The 22851-nt window shown below is 49.4% G+C and overlaps 3 protein-coding genes across 5 annotated transcripts; all 3 read right to left on the bottom strand.

Annotated features, from left to right (window-relative positions):
• Window positions 1-786: 786 nt before the first annotated feature.
• LOC130583897 (platelet-activating factor receptor-like) lies at window positions 787-1805 on the bottom strand. The gene has a single exon (XM_057383544.1). The coding sequence runs from the start codon at window positions 1799-1801 to the stop codon at window positions 797-799; it is 1005 nt and encodes a 334-aa protein (XP_057239527.1). The 5' UTR covers window positions 1802-1805; the 3' UTR covers window positions 787-796.
• A 1885-nt stretch (window positions 1806-3690) lies between these two features.
• On the bottom strand, window positions 3691-5269 carry TMEM35B (transmembrane protein 35B). The gene is made up of 3 exons (XM_057383526.1): window positions 5107-5269; window positions 4266-4446; window positions 3691-4174 (listed from the first exon to the last, which is right to left on the bottom strand). The coding sequence occupies exons 1-3, from the start codon at window positions 5212-5214 to the stop codon at window positions 4044-4046; spliced, it is 420 nt and encodes a 139-aa protein (XP_057239509.1). The 5' UTR covers window positions 5215-5269; the 3' UTR covers window positions 3691-4043.
• Window positions 5270-8363: 3094 nt separating this feature from the next.
• On the bottom strand, window positions 8364-22336 carry SFPQ (splicing factor proline and glutamine rich). Of its 3 annotated transcripts, none has more exons than XR_008966460.1 (11): window positions 21593-22336; window positions 21022-21210; window positions 20614-20915; window positions 20407-20502; window positions 18908-19104; window positions 18533-18617; window positions 18124-18241; window positions 17859-17907; window positions 17658-17779; window positions 8730-15046; window positions 8364-8438 (listed from the first exon to the last, which is right to left on the bottom strand). XR_008966460.1 is itself a non-coding variant. In XM_057383525.1 (11 exons), the coding sequence occupies exons 1-10, from the start codon at window positions 22214-22216 to the stop codon at window positions 8754-8756; spliced, it is 1803 nt and encodes a 600-aa protein (XP_057239508.1). In that variant the 5' UTR covers window positions 22217-22336; the 3' UTR covers window positions 8364-8438; window positions 8730-8753. The 3 variants fall into 3 exon arrangements, 2 of the variants coding, with proteins under 2 accessions (XP_057239508.1, XP_057239506.1); XM_057383525.1 differs by having other exon boundaries at window positions 8730-8774; XM_057383523.1 differs by lacking the exon at window positions 8364-8438 and having other exon boundaries at window positions 14979-17779.
• Window positions 22337-22851: the final 515 nt, after the last annotated feature.

The following is a 22851-nucleotide window of genomic DNA, read 5'->3' as shown; positions in this document are numbered from 1 at the left end:
GGGGGTGGCAGGCGCGGGGTGGGGGCTGCGCCCAACTCGGCCGCCCACCCGTGGGCAGGGCAGGGGATGGGGCAGGAGGGTGCGGGTTCAGCAGCCCCTGGTGCAAGGGCCGCCCTGGGGCAGGGTCCTGCCGCAGGAATGGGGCTGGGCTAGGGGGCCAGGGCTGCGGGAGCCGGGGCTGCCCCACATCCAGCCCTCCCCGGGGCACAGGAGCTGCTCCCACCCTCCAGCGAAGAGATTGGGGAAGACTTTGGCATATYCGTTTTTAATCCTGGCCGAGAGCAGGAGGGATGCAGGCATGAGGCTTGGGGACACCACAGGATGGGATTGGCCACRGGGACACACACAGCCCCCTGAGCAGTCCAGCTCATGCCATGGGGGTGTTTGATCATGCATGTCCCTGCAGGATGGARAACCCCGGGAAACAGCAGCAGCCATGGAGCATCCCTCTCCATTCTGCCTTCCCCCACCCTGCTATGGCTCAGCTCCCACTGCTGGGCGAGTCCCTCTCCCAGTGCCAGTGCCACTTTCCCAGTGCCAGTGCCGCTTTCCCAGTGCCAGTGCCGCTCTCCCAGTGCCAGTGCCGCCCTCCCAGTGCCTGCAATGCGGGGGGCAGGATCTGTGCTTGAGCAAGAGTTGTGGGTGCGTGGGAATGCACAGAGAGCAGAGCAGGGTGGGAGGAGGGGGRTGCACCGAGCCAGAGCTGCTCCCCATCCCTCACCTGGCAACAGGGAGCCACATCCCACAGGACTGTGGCACCGGGGCAGCCGGGGGCAGAACCCTGGTGCCCACCCCGCTAAGAGGAGGTGAAGGAGGATGCTCGGGCACCACGCACTGGCCCAGGGGGGTCCGGTGGAGGCAGCGGGAAGCACCGGCCAATCTTGCGCAGGGTCCGTCCCAGGTCAGCGCGGAAGCGCCGGATGGAGAAGCAGTAGATGAGTGGGTCCAGGCAGCTGTTGAGGCTGAGCAGGGCCACGCTCAGCGTGTGCAGCACATCCAGAGTGTCGGGGGGCCCGCAGAGCGGWGCGGGGGGCCGGCTGCCCACCCAGGGGGCCAGCGTCAGGTGGTAGGGGGCCACGCAGACCACGAAGACCAGCAGCATGCCCAGCACCATGGCACGGGCCTGCTGCCGGTGGGAGCCCGAAGAGGCCGTGGCTGGCACCGAGAGCGCCCGGGCGATGGARGCGTAGGTGCCCAGCACCACCAGGAAGGCGGCGGAGAAGAAGCCCACCATGGCGTAGGCGTAGCCCCGCTGCCGCCCGTGCTGCTCGAAGCAGGCGGTGGTCCCGGCGAGGGTGGGGAAGGTCTGGCGGGTGGCCAGGGTGGGCACGGCACAGCCCAGCCCCAGCAGCCAGGCCAGGGCACAGGCCAGCGTGGCACCACGGGGCCCCGTCAGCGGCAGCGCCCGCCGTGCCGCCCGCACCGCGCAGAACCGGTTGAAGCTGATGAGCACCATGAAGGTGATGGCGCTGTAGGTGGCCAGGTAGTAGGCGGCCCCAGCCAGGCGACAGGCGGCCTCCGAGAGTAGCCAGTCCCCCCCGGCCAGGTAGTAGTGGATCCAGAGGGGCAGCGTGAGGTTGAAGAGGATGTCGGCCAGCGTCAGGTTGATGAGGTAGATGCGGATGGCTTTCCTCACCTTGCCGCTCTGCAGGAAGACCAGCAATGCCACCAGGTTGCCTGGCAGCCCCACACACAGCACCAGGCAGTAGATGATGGGCACCAGCACGAATTGCACTGGGTTGCTGGGCACGCACTCGCCGGGGTGTTCCACTGGGAATGATCCCAGCACCGARCCGTTCATCCCGGGCTCCTGCAAAGATGGGGAACAGTCAGCAGCACAGCCCTCAGGGACAGGGGTGGGAGGCTGACCTGAACAGGACAATCTCTGGCTGGCTCCTATAAGTGCTGGGCGCTGGAGGCAGAGCCCCCAGGGGATGCCATCGTCTGCCAGAAGGGCTCAGCTCTCACAAGAGATGAGGAGACCCCAGCAGTGTCCCCCCAYGCCACAAGGGATCCCAGAGGCCACTGTCAACTGCCCAGCCAGAGCTCCCAGAGAGCGGCAGGCGCAGCTGCGGCGCAGCTGAGGGACAGAGCTGTGGCTGGAGGAACTTGAGGGTGCCACACTGGCTCCAGCCAGCAGCTGCGGGGCTTAACACCTCCCATGCAGTGCGTGCCTGTGGGGCCACCCATCCCAGCCCTCTCCCAGCACCCCAAATTCCCCATGGAGCCAGGTATGGGGAAGTCACCCACTGGCTCAGTGAGCTCTGGAATGAAAAATGGTATGGATGGGGGGTAAAAGCTGGGGGCCAACATCCCCCCTGCTCCCCAGTCCTGCACAGGCAGGTTTGCCTCTGGTCCTGGCCGTGGAAAACCACGTCGTGCTGCAGTGGCTGTATCCAGGGCTGCAGTTACTTCACCTCCCATCACTGCCTGCCCACACCTCGCCAACGAAGGCATTGAGTCACCAGCCGGTGTTTTCCAGCACGGCAGGGCTTGCTTCGGCACACGCAGCACCCARCCCCGGGCTGAGACATGGAGAGCACGAGCTGCTGAGGCTGGGTGACCTCAGCTGGACCCCAAAGGAGCCTCTAGATCCCTCAAAGGTCCCCTTCTCCTCCTCCTTCCCCATTGTTAGCATAGYAAATGCTCCATCTCACCCTCGCCGCGATTGTTTCTTACCTTGCCGGGTCGGGCTGGAGTGACTGCGTTCCTGCTGGCTGCTCCTCACTCTGATCCAGCCAGGCTGGGGATGGCTTTAAGGGGAGRCAGGGGCTGCCTGACCCCTCCCTGGCACCATCCCAAGGCCCCTGTGTATTAATGCCTGTGGGACAGCAGCTGGAGTGGGGAGAGCACCTGTGTGTGTATGTAACGGGGGATTCCCTGCTGGAGCCACCCTAAGATCCCCAGTGCCGGCTGACGGGACTGGGGGTGTGTGGGAGTGGCCAGTACTGGCCCGGCTGACCCCTCTGCGTGCCCCCAGCACATCCAATAACATTTCCCAGGTCCYTTCTCCCACCCACGCCTGGATGAAAGCAGCGGAGGGTCAAGTTTCTGCACCCGGCAGCTGGGGAAAAGAGGGATGCCCCAAAGGGATCAAAGCAGGAATCTGCCTTCTCCTGGCTCTTTGTGCTTTTGTTGGCTTCAAAGCTGGTTTTAGGGGGAGCAGCCCTACAGGYCCTCCCAGGCTCTGTGAGCATCTGAATTGCTGCTTTGTGTGGCCCYGCAATTTGTGGGTGTTCCTTTGGGACACCAAAACTGTCACCCCAAGGTAGTTCAGGTCCCTCCGGAAGTACAGGGGTGTCATACACCCCTTGCTCATCCCAGACTCCCCACACAGCCATCCCAGCCCCCYTTCTGGGTTCAGATGAACCATGGTGTGTGCTGTGCCCATCTGGGGTGGCAGAGCAAAATCCACTAAAAGCACCTGTCTGCCTGGCCACTCACTGCTGGCACTCCCTGGATGTTCAGCAAGGGGTCTGGCATGTGGCTGGGGAGCTGTGAGTGGCCACGGGATCCCATCCCAGATGGGCTCTCCCGCTGTCCCTCTGCCTCTGCACCAGCTCCTGCACCAGCTCCCACATGTCCCCAGGCTTTGTCCCCAGGGACTGGTGCATCCAGCCCCAGGACATCCCCTTTGCCCCCWAGGCTTAGCATGCTGGGGGAAGCAGAAATAAACAGGAAGGCAAAACATGAAAAACAAGAGGTTTTAATTCCAAAATTTGAAAGCCCCCGAGAGAACAGAGCCAGCCCCTGCTCAGTGTGGCCAAATGCTGGGAAGAGCYGGACACCTTGTGCAAGTTTAGCAAYGGAGCTGCYGGAGCAGCACCACGGTAGTGTCACAGGGGTGCCACAGCCACCATCCCAAAGCACCAGCCCAGGTCCCACAGCACGGGGAAAACCAGCACCAGAGTCATYGACAGAGGCAGGAGAGGACACACTGTGTCTCAGCAGCAAGTTATCCTGCAGGATGCAACGCCGTCCCTGAAAATACCATACAGGCATCGCTTCCCACCGGCCGAGCCGCCCATCCTTCCTGCCTCTGGTCACGGGAACTTGGGCCGGGGCGCAGTCGGGAACCCGCGGATGTTGAGCAGCAGGAGGAGGCCGAGGCAGACGGTGGCTGGGGCGCACATGGACAGYGGCTCCCGCAGCGCCAGCAGCGTGTAGATGGCACCTGGGCAAGAAGCAGAGCGTGGGAATGGGGATCTCTGGCTGAARGTGTCACAAGACCCCACAAAGGGCAGGGGGTACCCACTGGCTCTCACCGATCATGATGACGCTGAGGATGAAGTTGCTGATCTCCTGCAGTAGCTGGGGCCCAAATGCCAGCAGCAGCCCGGCCGTCACCTCCAGCCAGCCCACGGTCACCAGGTACCTGCCTGGCTCTGGCACRAACCCAAACTCCCTCAAGGGAAACACCTTGGCAAAGCGCACAAACTCCGATGCCTGGGAAGGGTGGGAGAGAAGCGAGGCAGCCCTGAGCCTGGGGCTGAGGGGATACAGCCCCTCCAGTGGGTCTGCTCTGCTCTGCCCTGTGCTCCAAGGGGATCAGCTCTGCACCCTAAATAACCCCGCACCCCAAGGGGATCAGCCCTGCACCCCAAAGTACTTGGCCCCGCAGCCCAGCACCCCAGCCTGCCTGTTCCCCCCAGAGGGATCAGCTCTGCACCCCAAATGACTCAATCCGTGCACCCCGAGTGACTCAGTCCTGCACCCCAAAGTGCCTCAATCCTGCACCCCGACTGACTCAATCCTGCACCCCAAAGTGCCTCAATCCGTGCACCCCGAGTGACTCAATCCTGCACCCCAAAGTGCCTCAATCCCGCACCCCAGCGCGATCAGCCCTGCACTCCAAGGGACTCTGGCAGACTCACAACGAAGGGCTCAGCCCTGTACCTCAAAGTGCTCCACCCTGAACCTCTGTTACCGCCAACCTGTTCATTCTTACTCAAGGCTTAGTCCCGCACATTTCCCCAGGAGCTCAGTCGCGCACGCCAACCTGTTCCCTTCCCCCGGAGCTCAGCCCTGCCCAAGTGCTCTTTGCCCCGCTGCCCCCAGCCTGCTCGTTCCSCCCGGGCTCGGCCCTGCGCCACCGGCTGCACTCACCATGTGCCGGTGCAGGTCGGCCGAGAACCAGTCCGAGACCTTCAGGACGCCCGCGAGGGAGAAGAAGATCCCAAGCAGGACACGGAGGGCGGTGAAGGCCGCCGCCATGGTGGGACGGGCGGGCCCGGGGGCGGAACGGGGCGGGACAGCCCAGCCCCGTCCCCGGCCCGGCCCAGCCCACTTCAGCCCCGTTCCCGGCCCCATTCCCAGCGCCGCTGCCAATCTGGTCCCACTCGGCTCTGGTTCCTGCCCGGTTGAGCCCGGCCCAGCTCCGGCCCGGCACGGACAGGGATCCCCCAGCCGTTGGATACGGTGCTGCCGTTGGGGCTGGGGGTGCTCACTTGCATCACCCCCTAGGCTGTGACACCCCCTCCAGCACCACCATCCTCCCACCAAAACAAAGCTGGAGGAAAAAGGGGAAACCCCCATCTCCGAAACAATCAAACCCCACAGCTTGGGCTTTGTGGGCTTTATGGGTGTGAGCCAGAGGAACAACTGCTGGCTTGGGGTGCGAGGGGCTTCGGGGAGCGCAGATCAGGCAGGGTGCAGGGAGTGCTGGCCACAGCTCCAGCGAACAGGCTGAGGARGCAGCAGCAGCAGCACGACAGCAGCAGCGAGGATGTTGTGGCCCCAGAGGCCGCTTTGGGGTGACGAAGGCAGCTGCGCTCCCCAGCCCTCTGCGTCACCGCCTGCGCTGCTCAGCCACCGCCACAGGCCGAGCCTCCCCGGAACGGCAGCCCGGGATTGGCGAGAGCCGGGCCCAGGGGAGCCGCAGGCGCTGACGTTTGTGCAATTCAAGTGGAAATATTTTTTTAATGCCAATAAATCATGAGAGCCCGAAGTGTTTTCCAGGCACGAGGAAGCACTGTGGGYCACAGAGAGCACAGCCAGCCTGGACCTGCACCAACCACAGCTCAGCCACCACCTTGCAGGGGCTGCCACAGGCACTGGTTGGACAGGGGCCAAGGGCAGTGACACTATTTTTACTCCCGGCAGCACATGATTCTTCAGCTGCTCACCATGATTTGGAGCTCCAGTTGGCACTCCATGGAATGACAGACAGTAACAGGCCAGGCAGCCTCCAGGCCTTCATGTTTTGGAAAGCTTATTTGAAAAGGAATTTACAAAAAATAAAGRCCAAACCCTGAAAAAGGGAGTGATGCAGCTCAGTGCACATGCAAGGCTGTGACAGCAGGGCAGGAGTCACTGCTCCCAGGATATTGTTCAAGTTTACCTGCTCTAATTATTAATTTTATTAATCACAGAAGCTACTTAATGAATTATTTGGTAGAACGAGATGTTGGCCCCAGCAGCCAGCAGACACCCGAGGTAGCCAACACCAGCACTAAGGAAAACCCATCCCCGCTCTCCAAGGACACAGGCTGTGGTTTGCTCATAGCAGGGAGCTGAGGTGAAGTTCAGCACATGGRATACTGGAACAGTCTCACACAAGGAAGCAGCCAGTGCTGCAACAGTGGAAATGAGGACAAGTTAATGGAAAATAACAGAATCTGAAGAAAAGAGGCTACACAAGAGGCAGTTGCTGTGAAGATGAAGACACTGAACCCCAGCCCCCTGCTGAAGAGCCACAAATCTTACTAAAGCCTTTTCAGGATCCAGACAATAGCCCAAAGTCATCAAATCAGAGTGAAACACCTCAGATTGCCCTCACGCAGCCCCTGATTGCCTGAGAGAACAGCAGCAGCTCCTAGTGCAGCACTAAACATTCCCTGCCACAAGCAGTCCCAGCCATTCAGATTCAGACCCCTCTCAAGCATTTCATACCACTTTGCCACATGAAATTCAATTTATTTTCATGTTTCTAATCTGCCAAAGCAGGTCCCAGCCAAATGTTCACTACTCTTCGTGCCACTGCAGGAGGAAACCCTGCTACAATGAGCAGAGCAGTGTGTATTTCAAGATATTAAACAGCTTGATATTTAAACAAAGGGTTATATTTAATGAATGACAGCATGAACCACGTATGTGCGCAGTACAGCTGCCAAAGCATCAAGTGAAGCAACACGAACCATGGCAATTCATGCTGCAAGAGCTAAACCCAGCACTCTTCTGGCTTCTAGAGAWCTCTTAACTTTAGTATCTCAGGATTAATTAGTACAGTCATCACCAAGAAAGCTATTAAAAACCAACCAGGCACAGGTAGACATTTGGAATTCTACAATACAAAACTATGTAACTTGTAACACTCAAGGTAAGTGTAAGGAAAAAGTGAAATTTCCAGAAATTCCTGTTGCTCAGACACAGCCATACCACTCCACAGTGTGCTCACTGAATACCCTCCAAAATAAATCAGAAGTAATTTATAAAAATATTTAAATATTTTATTTTTAAGAGCTGTATGTTCCTGGTTCCTCTTCATTGCACTCAGACTTCTTTTTCTGCAAGTGCAAAGCACACCATTAGAAAGATTGTAAAAGAAAGATAGAAAACAACAGTAGAAACTACAAGACATGGAATCACCATTCAGAATCACAGGCAATGTGACTACCAAATATTCTCAAGTACTCCAACAGATTTGAGGTTAAATGAACAGAATTCATATTATTTCTAAGTTCAGAAATGGCTTTTGTGTTTTCCTACCCCAGAGCAAGGAGCAGCAGTGACAAACCACGCAGGATTCAATAGGAATTCACCAACTGATTCATACTGGCTTCACACCTTACACATCTACCGTTACTTACCTGTGACTCCCSAGTTAAGGTACTCAGCATGTTGCTCCTCAAACAAGATTTTAAATATCTGAAGTTTCCCCTTGTAGTTTAGTGGCAAATTAGAGGGAAAATGTCATTAATTCCATCTCTGCAAGACGGTTTATTTTCCTGAACCATTTGCTGTGCTCCTGTACATGCTGATTTGTACACCAGGTTATTTTTTAAATTCAATGTTTGAAGTATTTCAGCAAAATTGCTTTTTAACAAGGTTTAGTTGAATTAACATCTGTGAAGCAGCTGCTCTATTCTCCTTTTCCCAGGCTAACAATCACCAACTGCAGCCTGAGTGCAGGAATGGTCATTTCTTGTTTGACCACCTGCAGCATGTAAAGGACAAAATTCATTCACTGCTGCAGGGCTGAAAAGCCTCCAATARCTGTTATATTTTGGGTATACAAAAGCAAGATTCAGAAAGTTTATACRAAATTGAGATTAATCACACTTTTCAGGCAGGAATTACACAACCCAGTACAGGGTGACAGGCTACCAAGCCCTCATAGCAGTGTAAGAACACCGACTACTTACTTGTCCACCTGTTCCCTTGGTCTCTCCAYACACCACTGGGCACTGTCCTGGATGTGCTCATGCTCGACTCCTCAACTGGAAAAAAATTCCCAAGTTATTATACCTGCAGTGTTTTTGAAATCTTTTGTACAAACCCACGTCTAGGAAGGTATTTTTAGCTGCTGCTGTCAAGATATCAAGCCCAGATATAGTCGGGGTGCTCAAGCCCACAGCGTGACARCAAGGACTAAGTTTTACCCTACATATTTAATGGATTCACTCATTCCAACTTCTCAATGTTCTCCAATTTAAAGGTACTGAGTGACTGAATACCAAATGTCCAGAAACCTGTATTATTTCACCCAGGACAAAAAAAGTGATACTTACTTCCCATGGATGAGCACTCTGGTGTCACTCAGCTTTTATCTTCACCTAAAGGATAACAACTGAAGTTATTGGAAGTCATACACAGCAAATTGTGACCATTTCAAAACTAACTTAAAAATAMGGTTTTAACATACATGGACTGATTAGTTATGAGGGGGAACTTATCAATTATTCCAAACTATTACATGGAAGAGTAAGGGGCAGAAATAGGCTAGCCTAAACACTCAAGAGCTGAAGGAATATGCAGGCAGCTGCCTGAAGAACTGCACCCTGAGCACAAACCRTAACCCCAGTCTGAGCACAGTGAGGTTTGATTGCAGCCAGAGGTATACTATCCCTTATGTGAAGGCATTAATTTTGTCAGCTACTTCAACTCTATGACCCTATTTGTYTCCTGTAGCAATGCCCTCTTCTTCCCCTTCCTGAGGGAGTGCGTGGCCCTGYTCTCTTGGAGCCCTTGGGTTCTCTWGTCCTACAAGTGCTTCAGAAGCCAAAGGCAGACACTAGAGGTTGGCACTGTCACTGCTTTTATACTCAGCAAGGTTCTGTCCTCCCTCCTCAAGACCCACCCCCCTTTACTGTATCTGAGGGCAGCCTGCAATGGTGAGAGCTGGAGATGCMCAGCTCCAGTTGGGAGGCAGATCCCACCATGGGCACAGCATAATCTGACCAGGCAGGGACAACTTCAAGCTTAGTCTCTAACCCACCACCTGGGTTTCCTCACGGGAGCAGGAGTTATGCACGTTTTGTTTTCTCTGCCATAGCAACAAACACCATGCATAAGGGATATTATATCTTTGTGCATCCTTTGAAAACTGCAGATTCTCTGCTAGCCACACTCCTCCCAGCCCTCCCCAGTTAGCCTTTCAGTACTGGTGTTCAGAAGCAACATTTATAGAGATGGGGTGTTCACAGACCACTGCGGGATTGCACAGCCAAATCCTAAYGTGTCAATCATTACCTAGCAGCAATGACACAGGTGGGAGAAGGCCAATCCTCCCATTTTTCCTTTTCCAGGCAGCAGCTATTTAACAGCCCCACTAGCTGGTATGAAGAGTGAAAAAAATCTGAAGCTAATTAGCTGTTTCCAAACTTGCTAGTAGTGGAAGAAGCCAAGTGATTCCCCAGAGCAGCATACTTGGATGCATCCTTCCCAACATGCTCAGCCTCACTGAACATAATGGAACAGAACACTGGCCTTCCTGATCATGTCACTGCAGCTGGCAATGATTAACAGAGACATGCAACCCCATTACTGCTCCAGTCCTAAAACTACTCACAGGCCTCAGTGTTTAGCTATGGGGAGAACTGCAAGCAAATCAACACTTTGTATGCTTAATGTTACAATAAAGCCCCATCCACGCTGTGCTGTGCTCTCCTGCCAGCATCAGGCTCTGCTCGGAGGGCCTAGCAGTACGCAGATGTATTCTGACACCACACTTCTGAGCTTCAGGTAAGCTTTTGAGAAAAAGTGTATTTCACACACAGATAAAACCAAGATGAAACACAATGCAAGCACTTGAATGTCATTTCTTGTACCCACTTGTTACAGACTGACTTAGAGCAGACATGACTAAGTTTGCTACCGCACCAAGTTTCATTACTGCAGCCAGAGATGGTCTGAGCCCCATGGTTCAGTCACAAATTGCTTGCTCCAAGAATGTAAAAAACCTGCTTACTTCGAGTACATAGAATGATGCAGATGTGCCAATAACCCCTTYGTAACACTCCTGTAGGTCAAGCATCCAGAGCACACTGGAAAAACTCAAGTGAGAGCTGAGCARTGGTTTTAAGATCACTAATTCAGTTCTGCTACCTGACAGCACACCGGCTGCCAGCAGGTTTGCTACTGGTTCCCAGTCCCAGACAAAGATGAGCCATCACAAAATGGATTCTAGGCACAGGTAAAGGTAAACCATCATGAAAAGCCAAACTGACTTTGTGACAAGGTGTCACCTTGTGACCAGCTGGCATGGGCTACACTCACTGAGGTGTAACCAAAGATGTGTTGTCATTATCTTATGGTGCAGTTCCTACTTCAAGGATTTAATGGAACATGGAAAGGTGGCTACATTGGAAGGCAAGGCTGCYCAGCAGATCCCTGCTCACCAGCAAGAGTCCTGCCTGGAAGGTAACAAAGAAGGGTCCAGAAGCGACAATAACACCAGAAACAAGTATGCAAAGCAGAACTTTGTGGAACAAGGGGAAACACATTACAACACCTGTGAAATAAAATGAGTATCAGACAAGAGCCAGATCATTTGCTGGAACAAGGGACCTCRAAATTCAGGTTCAAGAGCTAATGCAAAAGAGCTGGAGATCAGCATATCTGGATGTCTGGCCATGTAAGCACGCTAATCCTGGAACACTATAGTCAGGAGTTTTAGTAATGAAGAGTTTAGAATTACATCCCAAGACTGATGAAAAATGGAATTGTACATTACATTACTAAGAAGACTCTACRAGGCAGAAGTACAGAATCTCATCACTGTCAATTAAAGCAGAGGAATGTATCCRGCTTGTCAATCAAAGGTTAAAATTAAGACAACTGCAATGTCCAATAAGTTCTATGAAACTCACAGGGATATTCAATCAAGCACTCATTTATGTCCTCAAAAATATTCCAGATCAGTCTCAGAGCTGCTTGTACCAGTAGTTTGAGTTGACTCTCACGAAGCACACACAAGGCAAGAGCAGCGGTTACTAACACATTCCCACCAAGACTCTACACAGGGATGAGCTGCAGATGGGCCACTTCATCACTACAGAAAGTTTAAACATGTTCTTTTCTAGGCACTGAGAGCACCTCATCAACTAATAAAGTGAATTTAAGATCACATTCCCTCTTCCCCACAGTGCTCATTTAAGAATATCTTCGTTACATCGGAACTAAGAAAAATCCACCCAAGCCAAGTYGTATATATAGAGGAATCGGGTCTGGAAATCCTCATCTAAGAACCACAGTAAGTTACTTSTTGTCTCTGAATGAGACAAAAGCTTAACACCGAAAACCACGCAGCTTTGATGCAAGCTCAGCATACAGGTATAGAGTGCTGCACTGTAATTCCACAGTCAGAAGTGTGATGTCAGAATACCCACAGTATCAGATTACATAGAAAGTCACCAAGTTATATTATATTGCTTGTTACCTACCTGTACGCAGTCGGCAATGAGAATCTTGGAGCAAGCAGGAATACTACATCCGGGTCCTAATGTCCATTGCCATTTGTGGTACTACGTTCCTCACAGTTATGAACTGCAGAAATGCTGGCTAAGTGCAGTTATGTAGCAGGCCACTAGTTTTAAATGTAAATTGCAGTCTCAAACTCCAGCAAGAACTTGCTGCCACAGTAAATGGTTGCCAAGGAGAAGCCAAGAATTTGTCTACCACAAAAATACCACAAAATCTCAAAAGCAATTTCAGTTTCTCATCAGCTGYATAAATTATTAGTGTAATGTATCTACACCAGAAGGTAAGATTATTCCATATTCATTTCTGAGAAAGTTTGAAGACATATGTATAACAATACCAGTTTCTATTTGCTGCAGKTTTTAGAGCTCCAAGTGTCAAAATGGGCTCAATTTTGATAAAACAAGCTAAATTGCAACAGCCAATGTCCTCCAAGTCCAGTACAAAAATGTTGTGTGATCCAGACCATCCAAAAMCAGGTCTGACCAGCGCAGCACTTTTCTGAATGGTTTTAAAGATTCAATTATATAAATCTGAGTTTATGAAAAAAGTCCAAAACCTCATAGGAACAGATCAAAGGAACATCACTTTCTTGCCTCCCACTTTAGTAACTTTTATCAGATTTTAAAGTTGACATGTTTGTCAGCTTTTAAGACACAATCTTTAAAAGGTCTTGAAAAGAAGTTGGCTAGTTCATCGTATGCCTGTTTAGTACATGCAACTCAAAGCAGAACTTGTTTTAGAAATTCTGCTTATGCAGCTACAACAAAGCCAGATTTGACCAAACTTTCAGATGTTTTGAAAACTGCCAAATCTTTCAATATATTTACTGATCATGGTTTTGCAACTCWGCTATTTCAATACCTAGCAACAGTAGCTTACGTACAAAACAGGGGTACCCAAAAACAAGCTCTGTAAGGTACAAGGACAGCAGCATCCTTCACTCTTCCAAGTTACAGAACTACAAAAGAACATACTTTAGGATATGCACCAGCATCTCTTTTAATCAAGAATGACATGTAATCTGAAAAATAAACTGAAAAAATTATTTTAATGTTCACGTTCAGAATTCCCCACCTCGGACATCTTCACCTTTTGTGGGTGTCCCATGAACACCCTCCAGAAAAGATATTGTTTAAAACCACTTCAATAATGCAAATTGTATCAAAACTGCTCATTTGTGAACTATCCAATAYAAGTAACTTCCAAATACTTGGTCTGCAGTTCAAGAACTGCTAATTTGGAATTTCCTCAAGAGCAATTCATTGTTGTAGCATGTTATCAACCCCCAAACTTTTCTGGGTAAACAAGAAGCATTCACCAAACAAGCTGAATCACTCTTTAGTGAGCTTCGTGTTCCAAGCAATGTTACCTGTATCAGTATTTCCCAACTTGCTATCTTGTCATTTAAGGGGTTACAGTACTTCAAGAGGGATCATACAACTGCWCACTAAAATACTGCAATCTGACACATTTTAACCACAGGGAAAATTTAGCAGGAAATTTAGAATTAGCCAATACTTAGCACAAGGAATGGAAAGATGTTTGGAAGATTAAAGCTATCCACAGAGCTGCAGTGGTTGGGGATCATGTGAAGGTACAGCCAAGCTACATTTACCAACTTTGTGCCAAGCAGGTTGATGTATCCTGCATTAACACCGAGGTATTTGATGCTGGGAAGTCATGTTCCCAGCTCACCTGGTACAGTGTAATAAGCAAAGCAACTACCTTACCAATGAGTCCAGAATGCTTTGAAATTCTTCTGAGGCTTAATAAAATGAACAGCAAACTAACGAATTCATCAGATCTTCTACAAAAAGAACCTTAAAGGGAGTTTATTTGCACTGTGTAGTATTAACTCTTAGAACTCCAGATTCAGATACTACTTTTGAAGCATTATCTCCAAACATCAATAATAAAAGAGCGATAACCATCATGCAAGCAAGCTGATTGCTGTATTTTACACACAGGATTTTAGGATTTGCCCACCAGCTACACGATTTAAAAATAGTTCCTGCAGTCCCCATAATACAAATGATTGTGTTCTGAACTAGGCAAATTAGTCCACTGTTAGCATGAGGACACAAGCAAGTTAACCTTAATCACTCGAGTAACACTTCTGGTCTTTTTGCCAAGCAATTTTAGGCAGGTGTACAATATGGAGCAAGGCCAGATCCTGTAATCTCAAGACAGCTTAAAAGCATATAAATATTACATTAACAATCCTTTAGTCAGGAAGTCAGCCAATACAAGGCATTCTATGAATTTATTTTAAAATAACCGTTGCTAGTCTTCTGCTTAAAGTCTTTGAAAGATTCCAAGCAGTTAACTGCCAGGGTGGTAAGTGCTACCATCCCACCACCCATAGCTAAAATATGGAATTTATTACTGCACTGCTTGCAGTGAAGCTTTAAATAATGTATCTTACAGCACTTTTAAGATTTCCATTTGCTTCCTTATTGCAGCACAATTACTGCTCAAAAAATCTGCACCTACTGCAAAGTTCGGCTACAATTTAACCCAATCTTTGGCTAGAGAGGCACTGTGGGAAGAGATCTCACTCTTCACTGCAGTTCCACACCCTGGTCTATTCCGACCTCAGCTCGAGGCTCTCGGGTTACTGTGGCAGGTGTGGTACTCAGCCTCGTATGTTTAACCACGACTGGCAAGAAGAGTTACTACATTTAGTTTTCTATTTATTTGAAGCACAGTAAAAAAAAGGTTGGTACACTTTGGGAATTCAGTGGCACAAGGTACACTGCCATCAAGTTAGGGACGTTATACATCAAAAAAACAGCTAAATTTGATTTTGAAACACTGCATTACATAATTAAATTGTACTCGCCCAAACAGACCACTTACAAATATTAGGTCAGTAAGTTTCTAACATCCATAAAAACGTAGCTTTCTTACTAAAATGCAAGAATTAAGAAGTTGGTGTCTAAACAAGACAGACAAAAACAAACTGGAATGAAACTACAGGTCACATCTAAAATCGGGGCTTTTTGTTTGGGGCTTCATATTCTTCTCTCCCTCTACCATATCCTGCTGGTGTTCCAGGCCCCATTCCTCTAGGACCCTGGCCACCCACGGGCCCCGCACCTCCCTGCCCAAAGCGTTCAGGACGCTATTGGAACAGAATTAACAGTTCATTATAAGTAGTTGATGTCCATGTGTGTTAAGTATATATTTTTAGAAGGTTCCGTAGTCAAGGTTCGTCGATACAATCACCATTGAGCCGATCCACAGGTACCGGGAACATAGAAAGGAAAAAAGGGTAATTTAAAAATTAGTTTATTGTAATACATGCCTTGAGGTATGTTCCCACTTGATGCATTCTCATACATCTGTTACAAAGAACAGATCCTCCCTGCAGTGCTAGAAATGTAAGCATTAGTGCAGATGTGAATGAACAACTTTTCCAAATGAGCTCTAGCAAAATTTTCAACCAAGTTAATGCAAATAGCTTGCAAACTTCTCACCTTTAGTGCAGTAAAAGCTCAGATTACATCACTGTCATTTCCAAATAAGCCTAATGAGAGACTGCAGCTCCGGTTGGCTGAAGCAGGAGCTGACATTCATCAAATGTAACAGAATGCCTACTCACCAGGACTGGCATGTGCTSTCTAGAGACCATGTGCTTTTCAAGATGGGGTTAAGACTACGGTCTGCTGACTAAACTGCAGAGGCCTTTGGCAGTACCAAAACTCATTGTGAGCACTACTGCATTGCAAGAAGAAAAAAAAAATGTGAAAAAAGCTACTGACCAGTGCTTTACCTAACCAACGCAACTGCTCGAGCAAAGACTGGCACTTGTTCAAACCCCACGTACTCCGGAGTTGCTGGTGCTGCATCAGATGCAAAACGTGTTCCAAGCACTCAAGTGTTTCCAGTTAGAGCTATGCACAGAAGGTTGTGTGCATCCAGGCAGTATCTCCCTTCCCACCCCACCTTCAGCACAATTTCTYGGAAAATTCACAACTTCACAGCACTGAAARGTTTCACACCAAGATGTAACAGTTGATTTACTCTGCAATAAAGCAGAGATTTCAGGTCTATTTACTAGTACCTCTAGTTGCATGTACTTCATTCAGTAACTGTATTAGTAGGTGTGATCAGCATTCAACCTACAGAACTTACACATTATGAGGTCAAAGAGAGCTTTAAATTTTCATTTCAACCAAGGTTCCCACTACCGAGTCACAGAACAATGGTAGGTTGGTTGTTACAAAAAGTATCTGTAACTGAGAATGCACACTTTGGAGCTCTTGACTTCTGAAAGTCAGCATCAATCCTTCCAAGAAAGGAATTTCACAAATATTATTTAGGTTATTTCTGCCTAATTCACAGAAGCTTCAGCTCATGTCCAATTCTGTTTAAAGGCATCAACCCAGGAACTGTGATAGCATTGTGTGGCAGAGATCCCCAGGCTAAAAACTCCAGGCAATAAATACACCTCACTGTCACACCCTTTGACCAGATCACATTTCAGGTATTACAAGTTCAACATGCACCTATACCATGGTTTTCAGGAGAAAAATGTACATAGTACCCACCACACACTGCCTAACTGCTCAAAGGAAGCTCAGGAACTGCTTAGATATCAGTAGATTATTGAGATACCTTAAGGCCAACAGCACTGTCTATTGAATCAAAGATGCTCTGTGAAGTTACCATTCCAAAGTTATGGCTCCCCAAAAAGATAAAACAGAAGGTATCTGACAAGCTACTAGGTAGCTCAGCACGTTAAGCCAGAGGCCTAAACCCACCCAAAAATCATTTAGTTCAGCTTGTGCTACAAGTGTACACCCTTTCAGAAGGGTGAAAGCACACTGGTATTGCCACCTAAGCCAACAGATTTCCATCCTGCCCATTAAGCACTTCTGACATCTACATCTGTGGTGCTTCAGTGTAGGAACACCAAGCAGGCTCCAAGCCCAGTCACACATGTAGTGTGCCAAAAATAGTACAGTTTGGAAACATACCTCGGAACAGGAGATATGCTGTAGCTTTAACAGGCTCTACCTTTATGTCATGCCCAACATGGGGTAACAGACCGGGCTATCATTCCTTTGGGAGACAGGAACCACAAATGGCTACAGTCCAGGATAGCTGGAACATGCCTGAAGCTAAAAACCAGCATTTCTGCTTTTCTATAGCAACATCAGCACAGACTAAGGGATATGCTGTTTACCATYGATTACTTAAGTTAATCTGCTGCTGAAACAGACCTGAGCGCAGATTTTGGACTGAACAGCATACCCAGACCAACATGCATCCAGCCTACCTAGGCTTGGAAGGGCCAAAACAATGTTACATATTGGGAAGGAGAACAAAAAAAATCTCTCTTGTCCATCAGTACAGAACATTAAATCACTGAAAAGCTATCGCATTATGTATTTTGATGAAATTTGTCAGATTCTCTGGAATTCATAAAAAAATCCTTCCAAGCCTAACAGTGACGCAGAATTTCCAAAGTCCAATGAAGTCAGTTAATTGCAAATATGCTTAAGAGCACATTTGAATTCACTTACAAACAATTTCTGAGTGTGTAAGCTACCATAAAGGTTATAAACTACTCTAGTGCTACACACTGCCACACTGTCCTGTGTTAAACACCTGACAAGAGAGTCAGCAGTTARCAGTGACATTTCCACAACCATCCGAACACTGGAAAACTCATTCCCAACCACAACAATTCCCTTGTCCTAAGCTAAAGCCACCACAGGATACGTTACCATGTCACTTCCCATCATAGAACCACTCATGGCTGCTTGGCCAACTCCGGGATTAGCTTCATAACCTATGCCGCCACCACCTCCCAGAGGTGGGAATTTCTGGGCTGGTGAAGCATAAGGATCTAAGAAAGAAAAATATATAATCATATTCTGACAATCTCCAAGTTAACCACATTAAGTAATTACTTAAAAATTCTTTACCTCCCATGTTCATTGTAGCAGCACCACCCATTCTCATGTCTCGCTCCCTCTGCATAGAAAAAACAACTTTTAACTTGGATAATCAACCACCAAAATCCAGACTTTTCAAGAGACAAAGCACATGTACACCCAACTACTGTCACTGCCCTGACACAAACACARCAGTAGCCAACTCAAAGGAAGCAAGATACAGTGACCTTGAAAATACATCAACACAATTCTTGAACATGGTAACACATCCCAAACCCGCCATGATGTCACTTACTGGATCCATGTAACCCATTCTACTATAATTCTCTTCCCTCTGTCTTCTCATTTGTTCTTCCATCTCCCGCTGWCGGATCATCATCTCCTCCTCCCGCCGGCGACGCTCCTCCTCCTGCCTGGTCACCCCAAAGCAGACTGTTAAACCCCAGGAGTGAAGGAAATTGAACACACACCAATATCACTTCCTCCAGCAATTATAAATGCACTAAATGATTACACTTCAGCAAAAAAAAACACTCTACAATGCCAAAATATTTGAGGAGAAACTTACACAGTAGTTCAATTTCGCAAACACAMACTGAAGCAGCAATGGTGTTTCTTGAAAAATAAAAACTTTCAGGTATAAGTATTTGAAAAAAAAATTGTAATTGTAACTTTGAATAAAATCCCATGAAAGCCAAACTAACCTCAGCTGAATTTCCTTGCGCTTCTGCATTTCTTGATTATGTAGTTCTTCCATACGCCTCAGCTCYTCCTGGCGCCTCATGAGGTCTGCAGGAATGAAGCCTGTGAGCAGCTTTTTCACAAAATCTCACATCTCAATCATAAATGACTTAGATCTATCTCAGCTGCACTGTGGCAGGGAAGTACCTTCCWGTGTCAGTGTTCCTACCAATACCCCACTGAAATAAACATCAAGATACTACCAGTTCCTCTTTTTTTAACTCTGAAATTCTCAAGTTCATTGTCAGAACCATAAATTCACTCACTAAACCATAAACAGCCATATATTTAAATCAGCATTTAAAGCAAAAAGGTAGTACCAATTCAGAATCAATTACCTTGACGCAAGAGATTTGCCTGATGCTCATGATAAGCATCTTCCATCTCACTTTCAAGTTTGTCCTTGGCATCTTTCATGTTTTTTGCCACTTGCTCTCTCTGCTGCTTTTCCATTTCATCTAAAGATTTCCATCTCTGGGAATATTCAAATTCAAAACTGCCAGGCTGAGCAAAACGGGGAGGAGTCTCTCTTTCCCTACAGAAAGGAAGATGCTCAGAGYGGGCAAATCTGAAAACTCAATGTCAATACAAGATCACAAGCAAAACAACTGAACTATCATGGAACTCCAAGGGCACCCTGAGAATACCTGACAACCWTGGAATAGAGAACTGGCTGCAACTGAAGTGCTGCATCTTCCACACTTCAGACAACAGCACTTGATACAAATACTTAWCACAGCAAAAATGGAGACTTCTGCACTATCACATCCAAGCAAATCTTCAGAGTACTATTGCTTATTTATCTCATTCTTAACTGTCTTCAGACACTTCACTGCTGACAATTCCAGGTGAAAAATCCTCAGACAAGACAGGCCCAACCAAGGTGGATCTTTCCAGTGTGAAAGCACTCTGTGTCMAAGGCGAGTAACAGCCTCTGCTTTCACTTAAATAGCTCTCAAAATGCCTGAAGGCAAACAGATTGCTCTGTCATATAAAGAAACTGGAGTTTAAAACTCAGTAATTAATGTGACAGAACTACCAAGTTCAAAAGCTTTCCATACATTAGCAATATAAAGTATTTCAACATTTTGGAAAACTGTACTAATCCACATTCTTCTCAAAGCTGCCTCTAAACCACTTACAATTTTTGATCAAAGCAAGGAATTTKGAACATTTTCTGAGCCAAACCAGACTGACTGGATCTCYCTCCCTGCACTCCCTTTTGTGATCTGGGAAAATATWAAGTTCCTACAACAAGTTTAATATAGACACTTAACACAAAACTGCTGTCTTGGGAAAGATTTCTCTTGACTCTTTAATAATTCCCTAGACTCTGTTCCTTTACGACAGGAGTCAGCGCATAAGGCAAATCCACATGCAACAAGTTTATACTAATCATGGAATGAGTTAAAATTTTTGTTTATTTCTCACTTCAATCCATGAATGTAAATTTCCAAGTTCCCCATGGGATCATCAACCCAAGACATGCCTTAAGGGAGATGACAGCTCTCAACAATAGCATGAAACAGCTCAACGTCTGATTTTTCAAGTTTCTACAAACACCAAACCATCTGCTATTTCTTTGTAATACAATGTARAAAACTGCTTGTGTAACACTTGGTGAACACACTAACTAAATCATTATGTTACTTTAAACTCTGAACAAAAAAAAAACAAACCCCGAGAACTGTAAATTCAACCAAAAATCTAAAGCCTGTTTCCAAAAAATTTTCCATCTTCCTCACTGCCGAGGACAATACTACTTAAAACAACATTAATACCCTCTACCACTTAAARCACAATTGATACCGTCTTTATATTAAAACAAAATGCCTACTTTTGATACATCGGATTCTTCTGAGCAAGTTTTTCTGGAAGACCATCTTCATCATCCAGCTGTTCCAATGGTTCCACAATAACTGGCCTGGGAGTGCTGAATAGAAAATACTCATTTTACTGCTCTGTAAGAGCCTCCATTCTCAAAAACTAGAACCCTACAAACTTTATTCAGCTTAAAACTACAAAATTATGGCGAAGTACTTACGTCGTCAACAAAAACACMCCCTCAGTACACCGTTCAAACGCTTTCCTTGCAGCKGGCTTTGATGCAAACTCAACAATGCCTTTTCCTGTTGATCTACCTCGATCATCTACAATTACAACAGCTCTTTCCACTGGTCCGAATTGAGAAAAAGCTTCCTCGAGCAACTCGTTGGACACGTAGGGTGAGAGGTTCCGCACCGACAGGGCAGCGGCGTGTGTGGCAAAGCGAACGCGGAGCTGCCGGCCCCTCATGGGGGTATCGTCCAACTCTGCCTTTGCGATTTCCGCAAGCGCTCTGGATTCCTGGGGAAGTTTAAAACCCAGTTTTAGAAAACTAAGCTGTACCACCAAAACTAAGATCACCACAACGCAAGAACGAAACGGATGAACACACAACATGAATGCCTACCAATTTAATGAATCCAAAGCCTTTCCCCTTGTTGATGAAAACCTCTCCCGGTTCCCCATATTTGGCAAACAGTCTTTTAAAGTCTTCGTCTGTGATATCRGCAGGCAAATTCCCAACAAACAACCGGCAGCGCTGTGTGTACGTCTTCTCCCCGGGCCGCCTCAGAAGAGAGAGGTTCGCTTTAAAGCCCTATAAAGAATTAGACCAGTTCGAACCGTCACTGTGTGCTGCACACCATGCTCCAGGGAGCCCTGAGGATCCCCGGAGGACCCAAACCGCAGCGCCGGGACCGCCAGACGCACCGCGAGGGGACCCAAACCATCGTCCCACGTCACCGCGAAAAGACCCAAACCGCAGCCCCAGGCAACGCGATGGGACTCAAACCGCAGCCCCAGGCAATGTGACGAGACCCAAACCGCAGCCGCGGGACCGCCTGGACACCGGGGACCGCTCGGGTCCCGCTGAGGGCCGCCGCCTCCCCCCCGCTCCTCCCCTCAAGATGGCGGCGCGGGCGCGCGGAGCCGCCGCCATCTTGTGCCTGAGGGAGCTGTGGGGGGGGGCCGTGACTCACCTCGTCCGACAGCTTCTCGCTCCTTTCTCCCGAACCCTGCTGTGCCCCGAGGCTCTGCTGACCCTGGTGCTGCTGCCCGCGGCCCCGTGGCTCCCCGCCCGGCCCGCCGCGGTGCCCCGGGCCGCCCTTGTGCGGCCCTTGCTGCGGGCCGCCCGGCCCCTTGGGGCCGCCGCCGGGAGACTGTCCTTGTCCTTTCTTAGGGCCGCCAGCCGGCGTCGGGCTGGGGCTGGGCTTGGATTGCGGCTGTGGGCCGGAGGGAGACGAGGAGGGRGCCGACACCGGCGGCTGCTGCTGTGGCTGCTGCCCCGCGGGCAGMGCAGAGGATGGAGGCGCTCCCGCCTGGCTGCCGGTAGGTCCCGCGGTGGTGGCGGAGGCTGAGGAGGATGAAGAAGGCGGAGCAGAGGTGGACGTGGGCGGCTTCGGCGGTTCGGGCTTCGGGCCTCCTCCCGGCGGGCCCCCTGGGCCTTGCGGGCCGCCCGCCATCGGGCCACGGTTCTGTCCCATGCCCATGCCGGGCGGCGGCGAGCGGAAATCGTGGTTGGGGCCGCCGCGGCCGCCACCGCCACCGCGCCGGTGAAAGCCGCCACCACCGCCGCCACGGCTACGGAAACGATCCCGCGACATGGTGGAGCGGATGGAGGAGGTGAAGAGGAGGAGAGCGCTCCGGCCGCGGCGGCTGCTGCTGCTGCTGCTCAGCGCCCGCTGCGCAAAATGGCGGCGAACTGCACGGCCTCGCCGCCGCCTTTGTCCGCCCCTAATATAATGTCCCCGCCCCCGGAAACCCCCTCTCCGCCCCACCAGCCAACCCCTGGCCCCGGCGGCGCTGACTGACAGGTGAAATCACCAATAGCGTGAAGGAATTCCGCGAGCTCTTTGATCTCATTGGTAACGAGCCTGCCCTCTGTCCATTGGCGCGTTTGACCGCCGACGTTGGCACGGGACGGTCCGTTAACCCCCCGTGTGCTGATTGGACAGTTTGAGCGGCGGGAGGCGAGGTCACGGCACAAGCGCGGGTCGTGATTGGCTAGCTCGGCTGTCAATCAGGCGGAGGCGCGGTCCGGGTCTCGTTGTGCGGCGCCTCAGGGCACTGTCGGCCCGTCTGCGGCTGGAAAAATGTCAAATAAACGTATTTTCAATTATAGTTCGCTGCTTCAGCGCCGCCGGAGCCATCGCTACTGCTTTGAAAGGCAATCTGAGATAAAAAAATGTCCGATTATATATTCAAGGGTGGTAGTGGAGCCCCGGCGTCAGCATTGGGG

This window comes from Malurus melanocephalus, unplaced genomic scaffold (assembly GCF_030028575.1).
Source record: "Malurus melanocephalus ecotype Western Australia unplaced genomic scaffold, MMel_1.1 scaffold_638, whole genome shotgun sequence".
Lineage (NCBI taxonomy): Eukaryota > Metazoa > Chordata > Aves > Passeriformes > Maluridae > Malurus > Malurus melanocephalus.
The sequence above is the reverse complement of the archived record's forward strand: the minus strand, read 5'-3'. Positions and strand labels throughout refer to the sequence as shown.